This window comes from Magnolia sinica, chromosome 3 (genome assembly GCF_029962835.1).
Source record: "Magnolia sinica isolate HGM2019 chromosome 3, MsV1, whole genome shotgun sequence".
In the NCBI taxonomy this organism is placed as follows: Eukaryota; Viridiplantae; Streptophyta; class Magnoliopsida; order Magnoliales; family Magnoliaceae; genus Magnolia; species Magnolia sinica.
Genome location: NC_080575.1, coordinates 7103641 through 7124751, shown reverse-complemented (window position 1 = coordinate 7124751; position 21111 = coordinate 7103641). Strand labels below are relative to the sequence as shown.

General features: G+C 39.8%; 1 protein-coding gene across 1 annotated transcript; it reads right to left on the bottom strand.

The window, feature by feature from the left end:
• Positions 1-3747: 3747 nt before the first annotated feature.
• On the bottom strand, positions 3748-15301 carry LOC131239411 (large ribosomal subunit protein eL8y-like). The gene is made up of 7 exons (XM_058237103.1): positions 15204-15301; positions 11377-11424; positions 11057-11258; positions 5768-5937; positions 5162-5290; positions 4347-4439; positions 3748-4071 (listed from the first exon to the last, which is right to left on the bottom strand). Exons 1-7 carry the CDS (start codon positions 15204-15206, stop codon positions 3940-3942), a joined length of 777 nt encoding a protein of 258 aa, XP_058093086.1. The 5' UTR covers positions 15207-15301; the 3' UTR covers positions 3748-3939.
• Positions 15302-21111: the final 5810 nt, after the last annotated feature.

The window sequence follows — 21111 nt, the reverse complement described above, 5'->3', positions numbered from 1 at the left end:
TCAAATCACCTTAACATTCACTCGGAATAGGGCCGACTCAGCTAACGAGTCATAGGTCAATCTGCTGACATGGCAAACCTTGCCACATACTCAATACGCTGGATAGGCACATGCGTGCGTGAATGTGACGGTGCGCACCAAGAGGATGCTTGCTGGGCGAGCAAAATTCTGACATGATGTGGTCCCCCTGTTGAATTTATTAAGAGACCTCTAATTTTTTGGTGGAATATTAAGAGAGAAGCTCTGATACTCTTCAAGGCGTGATTGACCATATGCGGGCTCCTAGAAATTACTTAGACAATGCATAAACAGCATACAAGACAATAAATTAGACCATCAAAATTAGTGGTTCCAGTTTAATTGTGCGATGGACCAAAAGTTGCGATTCTTTGAAAACCTGATTGATAGATGTATTGCCGGACATCTATCAGACGGTTAGAAATTAAAGACATCCAATGCCACCATTTCAACCAATGTCCAGAAACGAGAGGTTAGGATTGTTCAACCAATCTGATTTTGCTACTGTGACATAGCGTCAGTAGATTTCACAACTGGTTTAATTTGAGTTAGCCTTGGCCACGTGGTGCACTTTTGATGGTGGCCGCTTCAGTGAATCCCCAACTGTGGAGCTCACCTTGATGTACGTACCTTACATCCACGCCTTCCACACGTTTTGTTAGATCATTTTAAGGCATGATCCAAAAAATGAAGCAGATCCATATCTCAGGTGGACCATACCGCAAGAAATTACATGTTGACCATTAAAAACTTCTCGTGGGCCACAAGTTTTGGATCAAGCTGATAATTGTGCGGTTCCCTTCATACAGGTGTTTGTAACCTTATTTCGAAGTTTTTAATGGTGGGTATTCAATCACCACTGTTTCATGTTCTGTGGTCCATCTAACATTTGGATCTGCTTCATTTTTGGGATCATCCCCTAAAATGATCTGTCAAAACAGATGGACGGTGTGGATGCAAGGAACATACAACAAGGTAGCCCCACATGGATCCACCGAAACCCATCTCCGACTAGAAGAAGATCGCGTGGTGAGCCAACACAGATATTCCTTGTGACCGGGCCCACCACGATACATGTATCCACGTTGTCCATTCATTTTACCAGCTCATTTTAGGGCATGGGCCCAAAATTGAAGCATATCCAGTGTTCACGTGGCACACTAAGAAACAGTTCGATCCGTTTTGACACCTCATTTTTGGGCATAAACCCAAAATTGAAGCATAACCAAAGCTCAAGTGGCACGGAAACAGTGGGATCCAATGACTGCCGTTGAAAACTTCTTGAGGGTCACGAAAGTTTTGGATCAAGTTGATATTTGTGTTTTCCCTTTATCCACGCCTATGTGACCTTATGAAATGGTTAGATTGCAAATAAACATAGACTTGGGACCTAGGAAGGTTTCAAAAGTGGACGTGCCATTATCCCCACTGTTTCCTGTGGTGTGGTCCACATGAGCTTTGGATATGCTTCACGGCTGGGAAGGGGGGCCCCACAGCCATCAAGTGTCATACTCTGCCTGAATACCTTATAACGCCCACTACACCGAAGCCCACTTGGTTTACCTGTTCGTAGCATCTTTCAAAGCATTGGGCAGACTCTTACGTTAGTTTTTCACAATTTAAAAATAAAAATAAATAATTATAAAATTTTCAAAAAAAAACAATCGTAATAGACACCAAACAATCGTAACCATCCAATTAAATGGTTATCAAATGGATGGTTAATAGTATGTTAAGCAGACGAAATTTTATGGGAAAATCAGATATAGGTAATATTATATCATCAGTGAAATATTTAGGTGATGCTCCATCCAGAGTTGGGTCAGCAATTCAGATGGATGCGATTGCCGGAAAACTATGCCATGCCGTGCGTACGATTGAAGAGGGCGCAGCAATTTTTAGGCTGTTCAAAACGAACATATGGATCCAGCCCAGGAAACATAGGATTCAAAATAATTTTTTTTATGAACGAGTCTTTAAAGAAAAGAAAGATAGCATATTCACGCACCCATTGACTAATTCAGTTTCGAATTCCCCTTCAAGGGGTGGAATTTCAAAAAAACAAAAAAGAAAAAGAAAATGAGGTTCGTTTCACAAGCAGAATGCTGATAAGGCAATCTGAAATGTTGTTCGGACAAGCCACACCATGGAACATCCTAAAAATTCAACCAGCAGCCCTGAATAGAGGCTTAGGAAATAAGCAACAGATAAGGGTATCAATGAACCAGGATCTTCAAGCCTAGAAAGGGTTATAAGAAGAACAGCTGGGATCATTGAACCACTGGGACGCATGGCATAACCCTGAACCTAGAATTAGCACTTAAAATGTCATAAAAGGATTGTGAGAGGCATGCTCATTTAGCCCTTGGTTCAAACTCAGCGTATTGATCGTCACTACAACCTAATAGATGACATGTTCATCAATCCAGACCATGCAATTGACAGGTCACTTTTTTGAATGGGTTTATGCCGCAACCTAAATTCCACAGCTACCTCATCAGATTTTACAATTTTGATGATTGATCCACATATTTTGGTTGACCAATGCCAATATCTAGTTATCTAACATAATGTTAGCTACAAAACCAGACCATCATGACCAACATGATGGTCTTCAAATGTCTAGAAAGCATATGTTAACCAACGAAAACCAGACTATCATGACCAACATAACGTTTAAGCTGGCCAGTTAGGCCTCTTCCAATGGATGGTTTGAACTTTGAACCAAAGGGCAAGTAGAATGATCACATGGATTACACACAATGTTGTCAAATTGCATAAGCGATTCTGTACCATCAGAGGGAGCAGATCGGATCGCTCAGTCCCCTGAGCTTCTTATTTACTTTTCTTTTTGAAAAGAAAAAATCAATTTTTAAAAAAAATGGGAAAAATTCTAAAAAATTATGAAAAAATGTATAATTATTATAGATTACACACAATGTTGTCAAATCGCATGAGTAATTCTGTGACATCAAGGGGAAGTGATCATTTATGCCATTGCACAAGTGCATAAGCAATCGCTCGGTCCCCTGCCCTTTTTTTAAAACATTTTTATTTTATTTTATTTTAACAGGAAAAAATCCCAAAAAATTACAATATATATATATATATATATATATATATATATATATATATATATATATATATATAAGTGCTTGGATTTTATTTTTTATTTTTACCTATTTCATTATTATTACATAATATAGTTGTAAGTTAACTCTTGTGACTTGTCTCTATTGAGAAAAAAAAAAAAAAAAAATCAAACTTGAAAGATATTATGTAAGTTATGAGACAGAGAAAATGAGATTATGAAATATGAATTTATGATCTATGAATTATGATTTATGACTATGAGAAAATAAAAGAATAAGAGAGAGTAAGACTTGATAGAGAGAGAGAGAGAGAGATTTAAGAATTTAAGAGAGTTTAGAATGAGAGGAGGAAAATGGGGGGGGTGGGTGTAGTAAAAGAGTGTTAAATTGCAAAAAGTTAATAAAAACAGGTCCACTGACATTGGGACCTGTTTTTCTTTACTTTTTGCAATTTAAACGGTGAAAAAATATGCCTGTTGCAGACTCGACCGCCATACAAATCAAGGCATATGCAACATTCCTGGGCTATTTCACATATGCGACATGACAACAATGATTACACACGTGCATAGCATACTAGCATTATCCTGCATTATCAATCATCAGAAAACTCCATATATATATATATATATATATATATATATGAAACTAAGACGGTAAATGAATCATCCAAATAGCGAGAAAATAGGCTGTTCTAGCGAACTGCCCCGAGATCAACAAAAGTTGAGATTTGGGTGCCGGTCAGGAACCCACTCAGGTAACTCCAGGTACAAAAGGAAGCACCGAAAACAAAACTGAGTAAAAGAGATGAGATTGTATGGAGATACCCTTAGGTCATCCTCTGGGCAGCTTCCTTGGCTAGTAGCCTCTCCTTGGCCTTGGTTTTGGCCTGGGATTTGGAGCCCATGATCCCACCTCCCCATTTCTTCCGGTATTCATCGTACTTATCATTAAAGTTGGCCTGAAACAGATATAACAGTCATGCCAAAAAAGAAAAGAGGAATGATACATGTATGTGTGCGCACGACCATTACTTTTATGCATGCACCCTTTTTTCTACTTTCGGTATGACATCAGTACACAAGTGCACTGTGCTATTTTATCCCAAAAGTTGAAATTTTGGGGACGTGCATCGAACAGAGAGGATCATTCCACCAAAACAAAACAAAACAAAACAAAAAAAAAAAGGGGGTAATGGAAAATAAGCATGCAAGAACTAGAGTTTTGTTTTTCCACCTTGATAGCTTCTAGGATTTTACTGAATTCCATCTTATCCTCATTTTTCACCGTGGTCAGGCAGAGAACCGCTGCAGTCTTCTTATGAACAATCTGGTAAAGAAGCAAGGATTGAAAGATGGAAAATAAGCACATTATTAGTTGATTGGGAATGCCATTTTGACCAGAGAACTTGGTTCGCATTTGGATGCACAAGTGATTGAAATGAGAATATTCAGTTTAATCAAGAGGAACTGACAAAATTTAACCGTGTTGCCTGAGATTCATAACAATGAAATTAATGCTCAAAACTCAAAAGTTTCTCTCAATTCCCAACTTGAATCTAACAGAACTACAATTTGGAATATGAATAAGAATGGATTGTTCAGGGAGCTTCTGTTTTCAAGTCCTTTCAAGTCCAACTCCTGGTTTTGCAGCATTTCTATTCCTAGTAAACAGGAAGAAGAAAAACACAACACAAAACAATACTCAACAAGCATTTTTTTTTTAAAAATTTTGAAAAAAACAACAATAAAAGCAAAAGCAAAAGCAAAAACAAAAACCATATATCAAAAACCTCAGAATGGAGCACTTCTCACACTTTTTCACAATCCCAGTCCAAACACAGCTCGAAACACCACTTTTCCAGTAACCCAAAAAAAAAAAGAAGTAAACATTGCATTTTAAACTTGCATTCCAGCCTTTGCTCAAATGCTTGGCTAAGAAAAGTATAATTTGGCAATTTCCACTTTATTAGACTTAATTATTGCAGTTGAATTATATAGTGCATCCAAACACCCCTTAAGCACAACAAGGGATGTCAGAAATAAGCTTACTGCTCCCAAGCGTGCTTTTCCTTTGACAATACAATAGGGAATCTCCATCTTCCTGCACAAGGCTGGCAGCCAGACAACCAGTTCGATTGGATCAACGTCGTGAGCAATAACCACCAACTGCGCCTTGTTCTGCAAAGAAGTAACAAAGATGGCAATTAAATTGCATATTGCAAATTGAAAGTGATTACGAACCAACAATAAGGATCATACAGTAGTAAGTGTCAAACACAATTGCCCACTTCCTCAACCCACTGCAAGATAAATTCAAACAAAGGGTCGTCCTATCCACCTCCCAGAATGAAGATTGGGATGATAAACCAATTGTTTTCAATGCATCCATATTCCAGGGACCATTTCACAGGTGGGACACCTAGCCCATCCCACCATGTGCATTGTGCAGGCAAGAGACAGTTCTGTTCCCCCAAAATGTGGATGCAGGCATACTGCCACTGAAGTTCTGGTAAATCCAATCCCACCTCTTCTTTTCTTAATTACAACTTACAAGACATCATAAAACACATCCAAACATGAATCATATTGTAAGGAGAAACAGGGAACTAAGTTCGATAACTCATTCCACCGTAAGATGCAAGAAGTTATATGGACCTGCTCGATAAGGTAAGTGACATGATTGAGCCCATACTTCACAACAATAGGCTTCTTGACCTCTACAGTCTTCCCCTCTGTCTCAGCCTGAGCCCTTTTCAGAAGGCGTTCCTTCTTTGCAGCTTTGTCTTCGGGTCTGTACTTGAGAAGCATCTTAAAAAGGCTTGTTGCTGCAGATGTTTCAAACCAGCAGTTGGCAGCAAATATTAAGTTATGAATGTCGAATACAAGGTATTCTGTAAAGTGGTCATAATGGCCACCACCATTGCTGTTACAAGGCCATAATGGCCATTTGAGGTCTCTCTTTTTTTTTTTCCATAACAGCCATTATGGCCATTACGGCACATCTTGGTTGAAAACAACAATAAAAATCATCATTTAAACCGAAAAGGCATTCTCCCTCATTCGAAACCATGAAGAAAGAAAGACAACTTGAAGGCCGTGATTCAGCGTAACTTGCAAGAGAATGTGAGTAGCATATTACAAAAGTTACAGAGCCAATATATAATCACCTTTCAACAAAAAAAAAAAAAAAAAAATCTGCAACAACTATCTGCACTGTAGAGAACCAAATGCAATAGACACCTTCATGTATCCCAGGAAGTCGATCCTAGATTCCGTGTTTGCATGGTAATGCAACACCAGAAGACTACTATCTCCCAACCCCTCAAGTATCGATTAGAGCTGTCAACGGGCCAGGCCTGGGGTTGGTCTCGACCCAGATTTTGAACTGTTTTGGGCCGGGCCTATTCAAAATTCTAATTTTGGCAGGCCGAGCCCAGCCCATTGACACCCCTAGCATCGATGCAACGAGACAATTTTATATTTTCTGATGTTGGTGATTGTGTTTCAGAGGTTTCCAAAGAAGCCGACGAGGCGGCTAATAACCTCAATAGTGCGAGTGACGAGAGGATAACAGGGCTGTCAATGGCTTCAGCCCGGGTACCCATCATGTCTTTGTATATAGGTTTCAAGTTGGGTTTGGGAAAATTATGAGCATTTGCCCTATGGATGAACTAGATCACACACGCATGTTCCACTTTGACACGCATATGTTGTGTAAATGGTCTCTGACATTTGTGGCTTAGGAAACCTCAGTTTATTACTGAAATCACACACACACAGGCTTAGAAAACCTCAGTTTATTACTGAAATCATACACACGCATGCACGCACACACACACATATGTTCCACTTCGACACGTGTATGGTGTGTAAATGGTCTCTTACAAGTGTGGCTTAGGAAACCTCATTTTATTACTAAAATCACACACATCATTTTTCATCAATATATATTAAATATACATAAATATACTAACAATACTAACAAAAACTAACCGGACCACAATAGGACCCCACTAGACACAATCCCTTGACTCTAATGGGTACAAAAGGTGAGACCCGATCATGACCCAATTTCTTAACAGGTCCAAAAGATGGGACACCAGGATCCATTAAAATAAGGTCCAGTCCATCAGGTAATCATGGGTGCAGGTACCCATTGACAGGCTAAGGATAACTCCTTCCCTTTATTGTACTGCTTTTGGTTTTTAATAAAATTTTAGCCACCATTCAGAAGAAAAAGTCCAGACTTCATCCAACATTGTTGACATGATAGGGAAACATCCGAGTGTTATCTTCTCATAGCCGAGGAAGCATTCAATGCACCTTTAGGTTGGATGAAATTGAATGTAGATAGCAGCCCTAAGGGGAACCCAAGAGCTTAAGGAGTAGGGGGAGTCATTAGCGATCAAAATGACTTAATGCAACTTACCCTCACAGGTCAGGCAGGGGAACAGGGACTTGAATTCTGTGGTACGTAAGAAATTTTAAGCTGTCTCTAAAAAATCTTTAGGGTTCCTTCCATTGTGGAAGGAGACACGGAGTACTCTCTTCGGTTGCTAGTAAGTTAACGTGCCATAGAAATGTGCATAATTCGTAACTGAGATTAAGGTTATAAGTCGTATGTACACGAGTCCCTTCCTGAAATAACTAGCAATTGCAGGAAAGGGGGGGAATGTGGCGACCCTAGCACCAAAAACTCAGTCTTGTTTAAATCGATGGAGACTGTAGAATTTATTTATTTATTTATTTATTTATTATTTTTTTTTAGAGAGAGAGAGAGAGAGAGAGAGAGAGAGAGAGAGAGAGAGAGAGAGAACAAAAATGTATTAGAAGACCCACAAAAAGCAGGGAAAGAACAAGTGTGTGGACTTGTGGATGTCCCCCTTGAAAGGACGGTTTTGGAGCTTCAGAAGGTTATGAAGAGCAGATGAATCCCCTTAGGGGCCATTTGGATGGGAGTAAATAGAGGTAAATGGCATTTGAGGTGTGTTTGCATGGAAGTAAATGCATGTAAATGAAATGAAATGGGAGTAAATGTGCATGTAAATGAAATCCTCTCTACGAGGGAGGATGATTTGGAAGTAAATGGGGTGAAATGCCTTTTTAAGCTCCCTTGGAGAGTCGCACGTCTAAACAAAGGTGCTGCTATGCACATATCCACCATACATGTGTCATGCTAATGATACTCCAAAACAAAGCAAATATTGGCTACATCACTAAAATCACACCAAAAGAATGATCTAAACCGTCTGAAGGATGGCCATCTAAATGGACGGCATGGAATGCCAAATCGGTTACGTATCGGCCGACCATTTACACACCATACACGTGTCGAAGTGGAACATATGTGTGTGTGCGCGTGTTTTGAAACATCTTGCTTCCAAACTGTTTCTAACTCCTTCTTCTACTAATTTCGACCAACCTTAGCTAGGTATTTGATAGAAAAACACATTATATTATAGATTTTTTTGAATCAAAGCTCGGTGGGCCATTTTTCAGAAATTCGTCAAAAATAGGTATTTATACTTTTTTTAATATATTTTGTTGTTTTAATCATGTCATATGATGTGTTAATCATAGTAGAACATGTTAATGTGCATTTTACAGATTTGGGGTGCCATTTAATAATTTTTTAATATTTTTTTCTATTTACGCATGAATTTTGGCCCCTTTTTTTAAATTTCGAAAAATCAGTTTTTAATGGTTGTTTTGCTGTTTTAATCATGCCATTTGATGTATTAATCATAGTAGAACATGTTAATGTGCATTTTACAGATTTGGGGTGCCATTTTATATTTTTTTAATATTTTTTTCTATTTACGCATTTATTTTGGCCCTTTTTTTCGAAATACCATTTTTAAATTATTCTTTTGCTGTTTTAATGATGTCATATGATGTGTTAATCATAGTAGAACATGTTAATGTGCATTTTACAGATTTGGGGTTCCATTTTATATATTTTTTATATTTTTTCTATTTACGCATTTATTTTGGCCCTTTTAAATTCGAAAAATCATTTTTTAATGATTCTTTTGCTGTTTTAATGATGCCATTTGATGTGTTAATCATAGTAGAACATGTTAATATGCATTTTACAGATTTGGGGTGCCATTTTATAGTTTTTTTTTATTTCGGCCCTTTTTTGAAAATTCGAAAAATCATTTTTAATGATTCTTTTGCTGTTTTATTGCCATATGATGTGTTAATCATAGTAGAACATGTTAATGTGTATTTTACCATTTTATATTTTTTTATTTTTTTCTATTTACACATTTATTTGGCCCTTTTTTAAAATTCGAAAAATCAAATGATTCTTTTGCTGTTTTAATGATGTCATATGATTTTAATCATAGTAGAACATGTTAATGTGCATTTTACATATTTGGGGTGCATTTTATATTTTTTTAATATTTTTTCTATTAATTTTGGCCCTCAAAAATAATTGCAAACACCTAAATGTAAGATATTTTCATATTACATTCATTCCAATATATCTATCATTGATAGTAGATAGTTAGAAAATTAAATATATGAATTTTGTAGTCAAATTCAGGTTATCTGGTTCATAAATTCATCAGACAGTCCGATACAACTTCTCACTAAAGAGTGGACCGTTACACCACCATAAACATGTTCCATAAATGGACGGTTAAAAAATGTTGGCAAGTTTATGGCCTACCCGAGACTCGAAATTTCCTCATTTTTGGCGAAGGTATATATTTCAATGGGCTTATTAAAATCCTTCTATTAAATACCGCATATGTACACTAAGTTGGGATATTTAAGTTGATATCACATATATTCCTACGAATATATTGAAAAATTCAAATGCATTCCAATTCCTTCCATTTACTCCCATCCAAACAAAATATTTTGATTTCAAATGCATTTCATTTCACTCAGCCGTTTCTAAACCCATGAGGGTTGAGGTGTTCTCCTCAACCAGTTTGCTTATGGAGAGAATTCATGAGTTATCGAATACTTACCCACATGAGTTCTTGAATCCCTTACCCTTACACCTCATCATGATGATTTCTCTCCTCTTTTTCACAGGAATTTGCAAGGGGTTCTCTCTTAGGGAGATTTGTTTGAACGTGGGGCAGAAGGGTAGAGAAGGCGAGGGGAGATTGTGGAGAGCAAGAGCCAGAGATCCTTTCTTAAGAGAGAAGTGGTCTCCTTATAGACTTTTGGGTGTTTTTTGGGTAAATATTGCTAAGGGACAAATGGCACATTCAACAAAGTTGGAAAGGGCTTAGAACATTCTGTGGCACGGAAACAAAAGAAAGCACTCTGTTGCATGGAGGTTTCAAAAACAATGTGTATGTCCCAGTCTAAGGCAAGCTGGAACCTACACCTTTTTTGTTTTTGTTGGGTGTGCTTGCAAGGAACCTAGAGGAGTGTTTTGACTCACAATTGGGGTGTTGGGTGAGAGGTTTGGACCATGAATTCGATGTTTTGCAGGGGTGTGAGATTTGAAACTAATCCCTACAAGTCGGAGTTACAATCCTCACAGCCAGGTCCGACTGGATCACATGCTCTAGACTGCTCATGCATAGGTACAGTGTCTACAACCATCCATGATGAGACCACACCAAATTAACTATCTGGGACATTAAAAGGTGAGCCCCACTGGTATAGACCGTTGGCCCACTGGTATGGATCGATAGCCTTCTAGTATAGATCACTGGCTCAAACGGCAACGCAATTAATTAGGGCCAAGCATTGTATTACACCTAATAATTTCTAGTTCATAGCTAACTCTGCCTTAATTTATCTTCAATTGCCTACATTCACAAATCACAATTAACATGAGAGAGAATAGCCTCAACTAGTTTGCTGAATCAGTTTGCAATTAGTGGGAACACCATAACAAAAGAAAGACATGGAATATAAGTATATAACAATAGCAATAGACTTTCTTTCTTTTTTTTCCTTTTTCTTTACCAAGGTTCTTATCCAATGTCTTTGTGAACTGGTTCAAGGCTGGTGGGACCTTCAACCGCTGCTTAAGAATCCTCCTTTGCCTTTGAATGCGGACGACTTTTGGCCACTTCACGAACCGATGCAAATCCCTCTTTGGCGGCAAGGCCCCTCCAATTCCAAACTGCTTTGGACGTTTCTCGAACAAAGGATTCACAACCTTCTCCTAAACCCAAAACATGATCCACCAAAACAGAAAGGCATCAAATGCTAAATAAAACTAGTACCTAAAAATCACAATACAAAGAAGAAGAAGAAAATCCATCACAAGAAGAATGAATTACCTGTTTCTTCTTTGCAGGTACTGGTGCTTTTACACCTCGTTTTGGGGCCTGAAATCAAAATAAAATAATAATAATAATAAAATTGATACGTGATTTGTGTGGAGACTGGAGTGTGATATTATCATCTTGCAAGGTGCATGCAAATTGGACACATCACATGACAGCTTGTTAAAATCAAAACCAGTGACTGGTGGTAACAAAGAATGTACAGAACAGTCATCCTTGAATGAGAAAAGGTACAGCAAAGGTAGGATTGTCTACTTTGTGTGGTTTTCAGAGTGTCCATCCATAATAGGACCTGCCCATTGAACCATCTCGATCACCAGATAGGCTAGACATGTGTCCTGTCGTTATGCAGTGCACAGGACATAAAAAACATGCCTGCTCCCCACAGGGTAGAAAGTTGGTAAGGGTACATTTCGTTGTACCCGAAACCGCAAGTGGGAAAAATGTCATGGCAAAACAGATGTCTATATATTTCCAGAAAGCTTATTAGAAAAAGCTTGTTAAGGTACCCGGATACTATCATTATTGACATGGACCAAAACCTCGGTAATGTTGATTTGAGCGGAAAGGAAAGGGGGAAAAAAACTTGCGGATAGGGGTGCACATCGAACCAGTAGAACTGTGGAACCAGACCAGAACTGACCAAACGGTCCGGTTCTAGAGTGCACCAGTTCCAGTTCCGGTTCCAAAAATCAAAGAACCGATTACATTGGTTCGGTTCTTGGTTTGGGGGTATGTAGAACCAAACCGTGGATCCGAACCGTGGAATCAAACCAAGAACCCTTTGATTGTTTCCATAGTTGACTCATGATTTATGGTTTACAATGCACTATTTGATTGTTTCCATAAATGTACTTTAGCACACCTTATACAATATCTAAACCATTCATCAAATGGATCACAATACGAATGGACATGGGCTAGATTATAAAATAAAACATGCAATTGGGCTGGATTATAAAAAGCCCATAACCGTGGAACCGATCCGAGACCGAACCAATTTTAACGGTCCGGTTCCAGTTCGGTTCTAGGGTGCTAACGGTCCGGTTCCAATTCCAAATATCCTAGAACCGTTGGAAACGGTTCGGTTCCAGTAGTACTCCGCCCCCGCCCCCCCCGAACCAACCCGTATGCAACCCTACTTGCAAACCCCTGATCCTTGTAAACATCCATGATCCCACACACATGCCAAAACCACGAACATACACCAAAATTTTGTATTATGGAGATAATTTTAAAAGATGAATTCTAGCATGGTGCATGCATTTCATGGAGTTATCAAGAATTTGGGCACCAAAAAAACATCTCTATACCATACACATGTACTGTGATCAAGGCCACTAATTTGGTGGGTCACCATTTGAATGAGCAAAATCAAAATTCAAGGAAACCAGCTCAGGCTACAGCACCAAATCGATCATGACCTAAAAGAGAAATCATTACCTACATGCAATGGCACCACAATGTGTTGCACCACACTAGAGCTGGCCATTTTTTACCCGATCCGGTGGATCCGACCCAATCAGACCCGATCCGACCCGTTCCGAACCGAACCGACAGCCTAGATCGGTGCGGATCGAGTAGGATCATCCAGATCCAACTGTTTTTCGGATCGAGATCGGGTAGTGGTCAATCCAGACCGATCCGATCCGAAAACCCAATCCGGAGTGAAAATCAATACTTTTACTTTTTCCTATGGTGTGGTCCACTTGAGTTTTGGATATGCATCAATTTTGGGTTCAACCACTAAAATAATCTGAAAAAACGAATGGATGGCGTGGATACACCACATGCATTCATGGTGGGCCCCAGCAGAATTTACTCATCTATAAGTTACTTGCACGGCACGTCAACAGACAAGCACCAGCTATATTACGTGTTGTGCACGTCAACACCGGTAGGCTTCGGGTGTATCTATTAAAGTGACGTAACCAAGTTCCATGAGCCCCACCATGATGTATGTTTTGTATCCACACCTTCATCGATTTGGAGAGATCATTTCGGGGCAATATCCAAAGAATGAATTAAATCCAAAGCTCCAGTGGACCCCAGCATAGAAAGCAGTGGAGACAATGTCGCCCACCATTAAAAACTTCTAAAGGCCACAACAGTTTTAGATCAACCTGATATTTGTGTTTTCCCATATTTATGTCTTTTTCAACTTTTGAACAGGTTGGATTTCAAATAAGCATTACGGTGGGCCTTAGGATAGTTTCAACGGTGGGAATCACTCTCCCCACTGTTTTCTGTGGTGGGGTCCACTGCAGATTTTTATCTACATCAATCTTTGACTCATGCCCTAAAATGATATCTCAAAATGGATGGACGGTGTGGATACAACACATACAGCGTAATGGGGCCCACAGAACTTGGCGATGTTACTTCAGTAGCCCGACGGGCAACACGCAGCAGTTGGCGCCTGGCAGCAGCAGGTAAGGCGTAGATACGTGTCGTGCAAAGACTAGGGGAGACTCGCCTCAAGCTCCGAGTTGTACGAACGGCTCAAATGAGATCACAATTACATGGCCCCACAATGATGTATTTATTATATCCGTACCGTTTATCTATTTTCGTGATCATTTTAGAAGATTAGAAAAAAATAATGAATCATACCTAAAGCTTAAATGGACCACACCGAAAATAGCCGCTAGGATAATGATTTTCACCGTTAAAAATTTTTATTAAAAAAAAAAAACGATTCGAATTGTACCCAACCCAATCCGACTCGGTTTCCCTGACCGAGTCGGAGTAAGTTCAGGTCAAGCTAACCATGCATCGGATCGGATCGAGTCCGATGTCCCGGACTTGGTCTTGGATCGGATCGAGTTCGGGTCCACCCAAGCAGATTTCAAACCGAATTAGGTTGGACCCAATCCGATCCAACTCAGTCCAATGCCCAGCTCTACACCACACCATCTCTCCCTCCGACATGCCATTTTCGTATTACACCTGTACCATAAAATAGCAGTCTCCCAACACAAAGCACTGGCACAGAAACCTGACTAGTCTGATCATCAGATGCGCCATGCAATCGGAGTCAATCAAAAACTGGTCGCCTGACTCAACATACAGGTGGGCCCACCAACACCAAGTGAATCAGCCTGATTTCCAAAAACTGGAGTCTTCATGTGGGGCCTACTCCATGTTAGTGGGGGAGATGGCATGGCACCACAAGCTGTGGTGTCGTTGCCTGTAGGTGATAAGTTCTCAAGCAGTAAAAGGACGAACAGCATCCAATTCAAAAACATTAGCAACAGTCCATATTCAGTGGGCAAAATGTACAACGGTCAGACAGTCGGGATAATCCAGCCGCTACAATTTCAGCCTATATCACATATTCACATCCCGACCGTGACCCACCATATCAATGTTGCCAATCACCTACATGTCCCACCGCGTGTACGGTGGGGGTATGGCACCTCACAGAACACCTCAATAAAGCACAGGCAAAATCTACAACAATCGAATGGTCAGGACAGTCCAATCGCTACTATTTCGGCCCATATCATATCCATATGATGACCTACCATATTAACGGTCCCGATGGCCTACATGTCCCACGTGTCCGGTGGGGCCCACAGAACATCCTAGAATTATTCACGGACAGAAATTACACTATATTATACGGGTCAGAAATTACACTATGTTATAGCTTCTGTTTTCGGCTACTTAATCAAGAACCAAAATAATCCTATCCAAAACACAATGGATTCTGATTTCGGGTACATCCAAACAGACACTTATTCGAATCCGGATCTGAAGTACTGAGCACAAAATAGAAAATAAAATACAAGAAAATGCAAGGAGATTGTGAAATTTACCATTTTCTTTCTATTTTGGATTTTGAGCAAAGCGACGTGAGAAACCCTAGGACCGGAACCCGGCAAAGTTTGGAAATGAACGTATATATGGACGACAAATGATCAGATGCTCTCAGTGTGTACATGAGTTATGGTGCTCCTTGTCTAACCAGAACACTTGGGACCGTCCCATCGATCAATCTGGACTGTTCATTGGGACCATCATACGTTTTGTGGGCTACCCTACAGAGATCACACAAGGTGGATGATCCAATCTTTCCATTTTAACACATAGTGGATGGATGGTTAGGATTTTCTGTTGAAAGGACATTTTAGATCCGTTGGTTATCCAAGATAACCCCAGCGGCGAGATTGTTCAAACTGATTATTTGAGCGGGGTCGTTGATGTGTTAGGTGTGGTTAAGCCAGGGACTTTAATGCGCCAGTTTGTGAGACCCGCATCGGATCACACTCAAATACCCAATCGGATCTTTAGACCTGGATTTGCCTGGTTGGACCCTAACCTGTCATGACCCACCCATACAGGTTATCGATGGATTTGGGTTTGTCTAGGTAACCTGCCTGGAACCTAATTCGGGTGTGCTTTGCACCCAACGTCAGCCTGAAGTTCCGTTCTTATGCCTGAACTGGTCATGGTGGGTCGAGTTGGGTCCATAGGCCCCGCCAATTACAATTAATGGGGTTGGATTGGAATTGGGCTTAATATCCCAAATCATAGCTGCAAATACTCCAAACGTTGTTGAGCAAGAGACGCACTATCACAAGTATGTTGAACATGATACACTGCAAGATAGAATGGTACATGATAAGAATGAGGCACATTATGTCCATCCGGTTAGAATCCTAAGAGATTATCTACAACCAGCAAAAACAACCACACTATTTTACATAGTTTTTCCTGTCAATATAAGAAACATGGATTTTAAAGTGGGGTGATGTAACTTCTTCCTAAATTTTATAGACTTTATTCGGAAAGTCCATATATACATCTCAAGGAATTCGGTGAAATTACAGCAACCTTGCATCACAACAATGTTTCCTAAAACGTGATTTGATTGAAACTTTTTTCCCTTATCTTTAAAAGAGATAACCAAGTCATGGCTCCACTCATTGAGACCGCGCTCTATAGGCATTTTGGCTGAAATAAGCTGGGAATTCCTTAAAAAGTTCTTCCTAGTTCACAAAACTAATACCCTTAGATATCTCATCATGAATTTCTCCAAAAAATAAAACAAAATGTTTTTTTTTTCCCAATATTGAGAGAGATTCAAGGAACTATTAGTCGCTTGTCCGCATCATAGATTTTTTAAAAAAAAATTATTTTACACGCGCACACATAACCCCCCACACACTCATGCCGTAGTGGGCTTTCACCACCTATGGATGCTCGAACCCTTGACCGAGTGTAGAAACTCCCAAGAGTCTACCACCTGAGCAAGAGCAAAGATCCGCACCATAGTTACGAGATTTCGCGCATGATTAGCTTTTTCTGTGAGTGGTTAAGTTCAAATACGCATCAATTCATATGGACGATGTGCAACAATAAATTTATAAGCAAAGACCCTAATGAGGTATGGAATTACTTTGAGATGTTAGTTGAAAATGCATATAATCGTGGAATACCACCAACAAATCAAGTAATGTCAAACCCATGCCCTAGGAGAAAGGGGGGATATACGTACTTAAGGAAGAGGATGATGTTAACATAAATATTGTAGGTCTCACTCAAAAATTTGAGAATATGGGAATTCATGGAAGTTGAAGCAGTTCAACAAGCCAATGTAGCCATAAAATATGCTTATGGCATATGCGAGAGCAATGCAAACCTTACCAAGGATTGTCATACCATTCCAACTTTTCAGGATGTGTTACAAGCTCAAGTGAATACCATGAACACACATCAACATTTATTCAGAGCACTTAATTCTAACACGTACAATCCTAGTTGGCAGAATCATCTCAGCTTCGATTGGAAAAATGGATCGACCGCCAGTGCTAACACTTCTCCCTAGGGGCCTCCTCCTACACCACAGGTGCAACCTCAAAAGATAACCCTTGAGGACACGCTGCAAGCATTCATGCAAGGGCAAATGTAATTCAATCAAACTACCACGCAGGTTATAAATGATCTCAAAACGTCAATTTATGGGATTGACTCACACTCGACTGTTTTGGAGAAATAGACATTTTCGGCTCAACCTCACCCTAACCCAAAAGGACAATATGAGGTGAATGATTCTCATCCTCCCAGCTCACATGTGGACCAAGCTAAATCTATCACTACTCTTATAAGTGGAAAGGATAATGACAAGACCATTCCAACTAAGGCCGATAAGTCTAGGGATTTGAATAAATCCAAGGACGATAATAAACTTAATACTAATCTGCATGACAAATAGCCAATACATGAGTATAAGCCCGCGACTCCGTTTCCCCAACGCCTTTTCTCATTAAAGCACCCATTCGAAAACCGTGATATTTTATAAACTTTTCAACGAGTCAAAATCGACATTTCCTTTTTGGATACGATTAAACAAATGCCATCACATGTTATGTTTCTTAAGAACCTTTACACGGTAAAATACAAATTAAATGTACAAAAGAAGGCTTTTCTAGCGGAACAAGTAAGTAATATAATCAAACAAAATGCTACCCCAAAATACAATGATTCGGGTAGCCCTACAATCTCATGTGTCATAGGGAATTTCTAAATTGAACGAGTTTTGCTAGACTTGGGGGCAAGCGTTAACCTCATTCCCTACTTGGTGTACCAATAACTAGGGCCTGGTGAATTAAAACCCACTAAAACAATCCTACAACTTGTTGATCGATTTATCTGTATACCGAGAGAGATAGTTGAGGATGACTTAGGTCCACTTAAGTGGCAAACTGGCCACTCAGAGCCCCTCCTATTTCTAGCTGGGGACAAGTGCAACTTCGGTGAGACATCGAACGGGCAGGGATTGGGTACTTCCCCCGCCCGTATAGAGCTCGGGATAGGCTGGCTCTTGAGGGGCCATGTGATGCATGGGTTTTATCCACACTGTACATCCATTTTTTTATGTCATTTTAATTTATGAGCCCAAAAATGATGCGGATCTAAGGCTCAAGTAAATCACTAAATGGGGATTAATGGCTCCCGTTGAAAAACTTATGACGGCCACAAAAGTTTTGGATTAAGCTGATATTTGTTTTTTCCCTTCATCCAGCTCTATATGACCTTATGAATGAGTTGGACGGTAAATAAACATGACGGTGGGTATCATTAGCACTGCTTCTTCCTATGGTGTGGCCCACTTGAACCTTGGATCTACCTCATTATTAGGCTCTTAACCTAAAATGAGAGGGAAAAGTGGATGGACCATGTGGATAAAATATATACACCACATAATAAGGTAAGATGATTCTCGATTTTTCAAAAAATGTTCAAACAACATGCACACAAAGTACGGTTGTTATAAACTCAAGTCATATTAAATGTTAATGCCTAGATAGATGATATGCCGAGCCCCAGTTAGAAGAAACTGTTTAAAATGGTGGAAAAGATATATTGTTACCTGAGTATTGAAACCAACAGATTGAACGAAAAAGGTCACCTGCACATACCTAGTCTTTAATGTCTGTGCACCTTGATTGAGTCTAAGTCAGCATAGTGAGATCCCCGTAAGACTGCATAAAGCGCAGGGTAAGCTAATCACTTTGACGATAAAGCGAGACAAGTACTCATTGGGTGATATGGGAAGCAACAAACATTCCACCTCCATACAGTACCCTTGTAAGGCCGTAGAAAGCAAAGGCTCTACTGCACCGGGTTCTTCCAATGCTAGTACCAATCAGGAGTGAAAGGGTTGCACGTGGTAGCCAGTAATGCCGTAAAAAGCGCAAGTATAGTCGCAACATTTTCCCAAAACCTCCATGATATGTACAAGTCATCTACTTTCGAACAATCAACTGACATATATACAAAGGCAGGCAACGAGTCCAGACCACGTGCAAATCTAACTAAGGAAGGTGGGGTGTCCACTCACTTCGGCATTCGGTTGCACACAACCTCTACCAGAGAAGGGCATCTGTAGACACTCCACCCCAGGGTGATAAGCTGATTGAGATTGAATGGGACCTAAGCCCTAAACCCTAAACCCAAGTCTAAATCCTAATATATGCCAAAACCCTTGAAGCTTAGGTCCAAAAAGCCAACCCTAAATCTAGTCAACCCAATTAGACAAACTCGACAAAAACCCAAACTTGAAACCCACCGAGTTAACCCATTGAGTCAGCTCACTTGCTCAGCCTACCTAGTCAACTCACATTGTCAAACTAAGCCCAAAACCCATTTAGTCCAAGCCCACTTCAAAGCCCAACCAGAGTACATAGGAAGACAACAGAACAACCACGTTAGGCCAGAGCTCTCCATGAGTGTCAATGACCTCACTTACCAAAACTAGAGGACTGGCTCCATATGAGTGGCCCCAGAGTGCCACTCGCCACGTGGCTCAATCCGTACTTTGGCCACCTACTCATATGTGCACAACTGGTTCCTTCACAAATTCTAAGCATGTGCAAAAAGTCAAATTACTCAGACAAGCCATCACTCCATGTCAAAACTACACCATATGACATCAAATCCAACATATGAGATCTTGCCACTGTCAATCTCAAATCTCAACCGTCCACACCCCTTTTAACCTCAAACTTATCAAGAATCACGAGAAAATCAAGTCGGGGGCTATAAATATCCCCGTTCGCTTCACATTTTAAATCGTCATCTCTCATTTTCAAGGCCTTTATGCATCTCTCGAGCCTTAGCCTAGCCATTTCATCCCTCCACCATGGAGAGGAAAGAGCTATAGAAAAGAAGTCAGCCTAGGTCTAACTTAGCGAAACCTGATATAGAGCCACCTAAGTCATTTATATCTCAATCTAAGACAATCAATACATCGTTACCGTCCATCCAACCATTCAATTTTCAATCCGCTTCATCTAAAGCTTAGCATTAGCATTGTACAACATTTATTCCCTTCTCAACCCCTTGCTCGGCAAGTCTATCATCTGTACATAACATTTCATCTTGCACGCGGTCAGTATAAACGTACACTTTGTGACTTATCAACTTAGTCGAATTCTACCCATCAAAATTTTATACCAATTGGTTATTTGCTTTGGCAAGTGAGGGAATTTGGTTGGATTTCTCCAGTCTAAACCTAAGCCTATCATAAGCTTTGCACTCAACGCAACATCCCACACTCATTTGCGTCACTTATACACAATAATTGATCCTTAACCCTCGAGAATAGTCAATATTGTAAAGTAGATACCGTACTAGAGTATGGCCAGATTGAGTGCCTAACACATTCCCTTTTTGTAATCATAGTCCCTTGCCCTAAATCTCTTATCACATACAACAGAATAGAATCGAATCTTCAGATATTCTCTCCTAGCGTTTCTATAAGGTCCAGCCGATTGTAAGAGGAACATCTGGCTAGTGGCTACTCTGGTCAAACATAACACTCTTTTAATCGCAGCACAAGGCTTTTTTGACAAAAGTATCAATGGAAGCACGAGACAATTTCGCGCCCCAAGATCTATCATCTACAGGTGGTCATCATTTGACGATGCAGGTGGTCATCATTTGATGATGTATTCACATGAGGCCAAGGTATGGTCAAAATTTGACTTCTGATTAATTGTGGAAAGTGGGTCAATTGAAATGTACATATTCGAGAATATTTAGCAAGCTTGGTTATTTCCTATAACAGGAACTTAAAGTCTAAGAAAATGTTTATCAATGTGAGGCACTCATATCTCACATCATGTTCATGTGATGTACGATCTAAGTCTATAAAAAAAAAATGAAATATTTGATGACGACTACCTACTAACTTTACTCACTTAATGGACGCTAAAATTA

What these genes read in the sequence shown, in the direction of transcription:
- LOC131239411 (XM_058237103.1), bottom strand. An exon ending in TACCTGCAAAGAAGAAACAG is followed by an intron (nt 11,259 to 11,376) that starts GTAATTCATTCT and finishes TTTTGGGTTTAG; the next exon opens with GAGAAGGTTGTGAATCCTTT. An exon ending in GAAAAGCACGCTTGGGAGCA is followed by an intron (nt 4,440 to 5,161) that starts GTAAGCTTATTT and finishes CTTCTTTACCAG; the next exon opens with ATTGTTCATAAGAAGACTGC.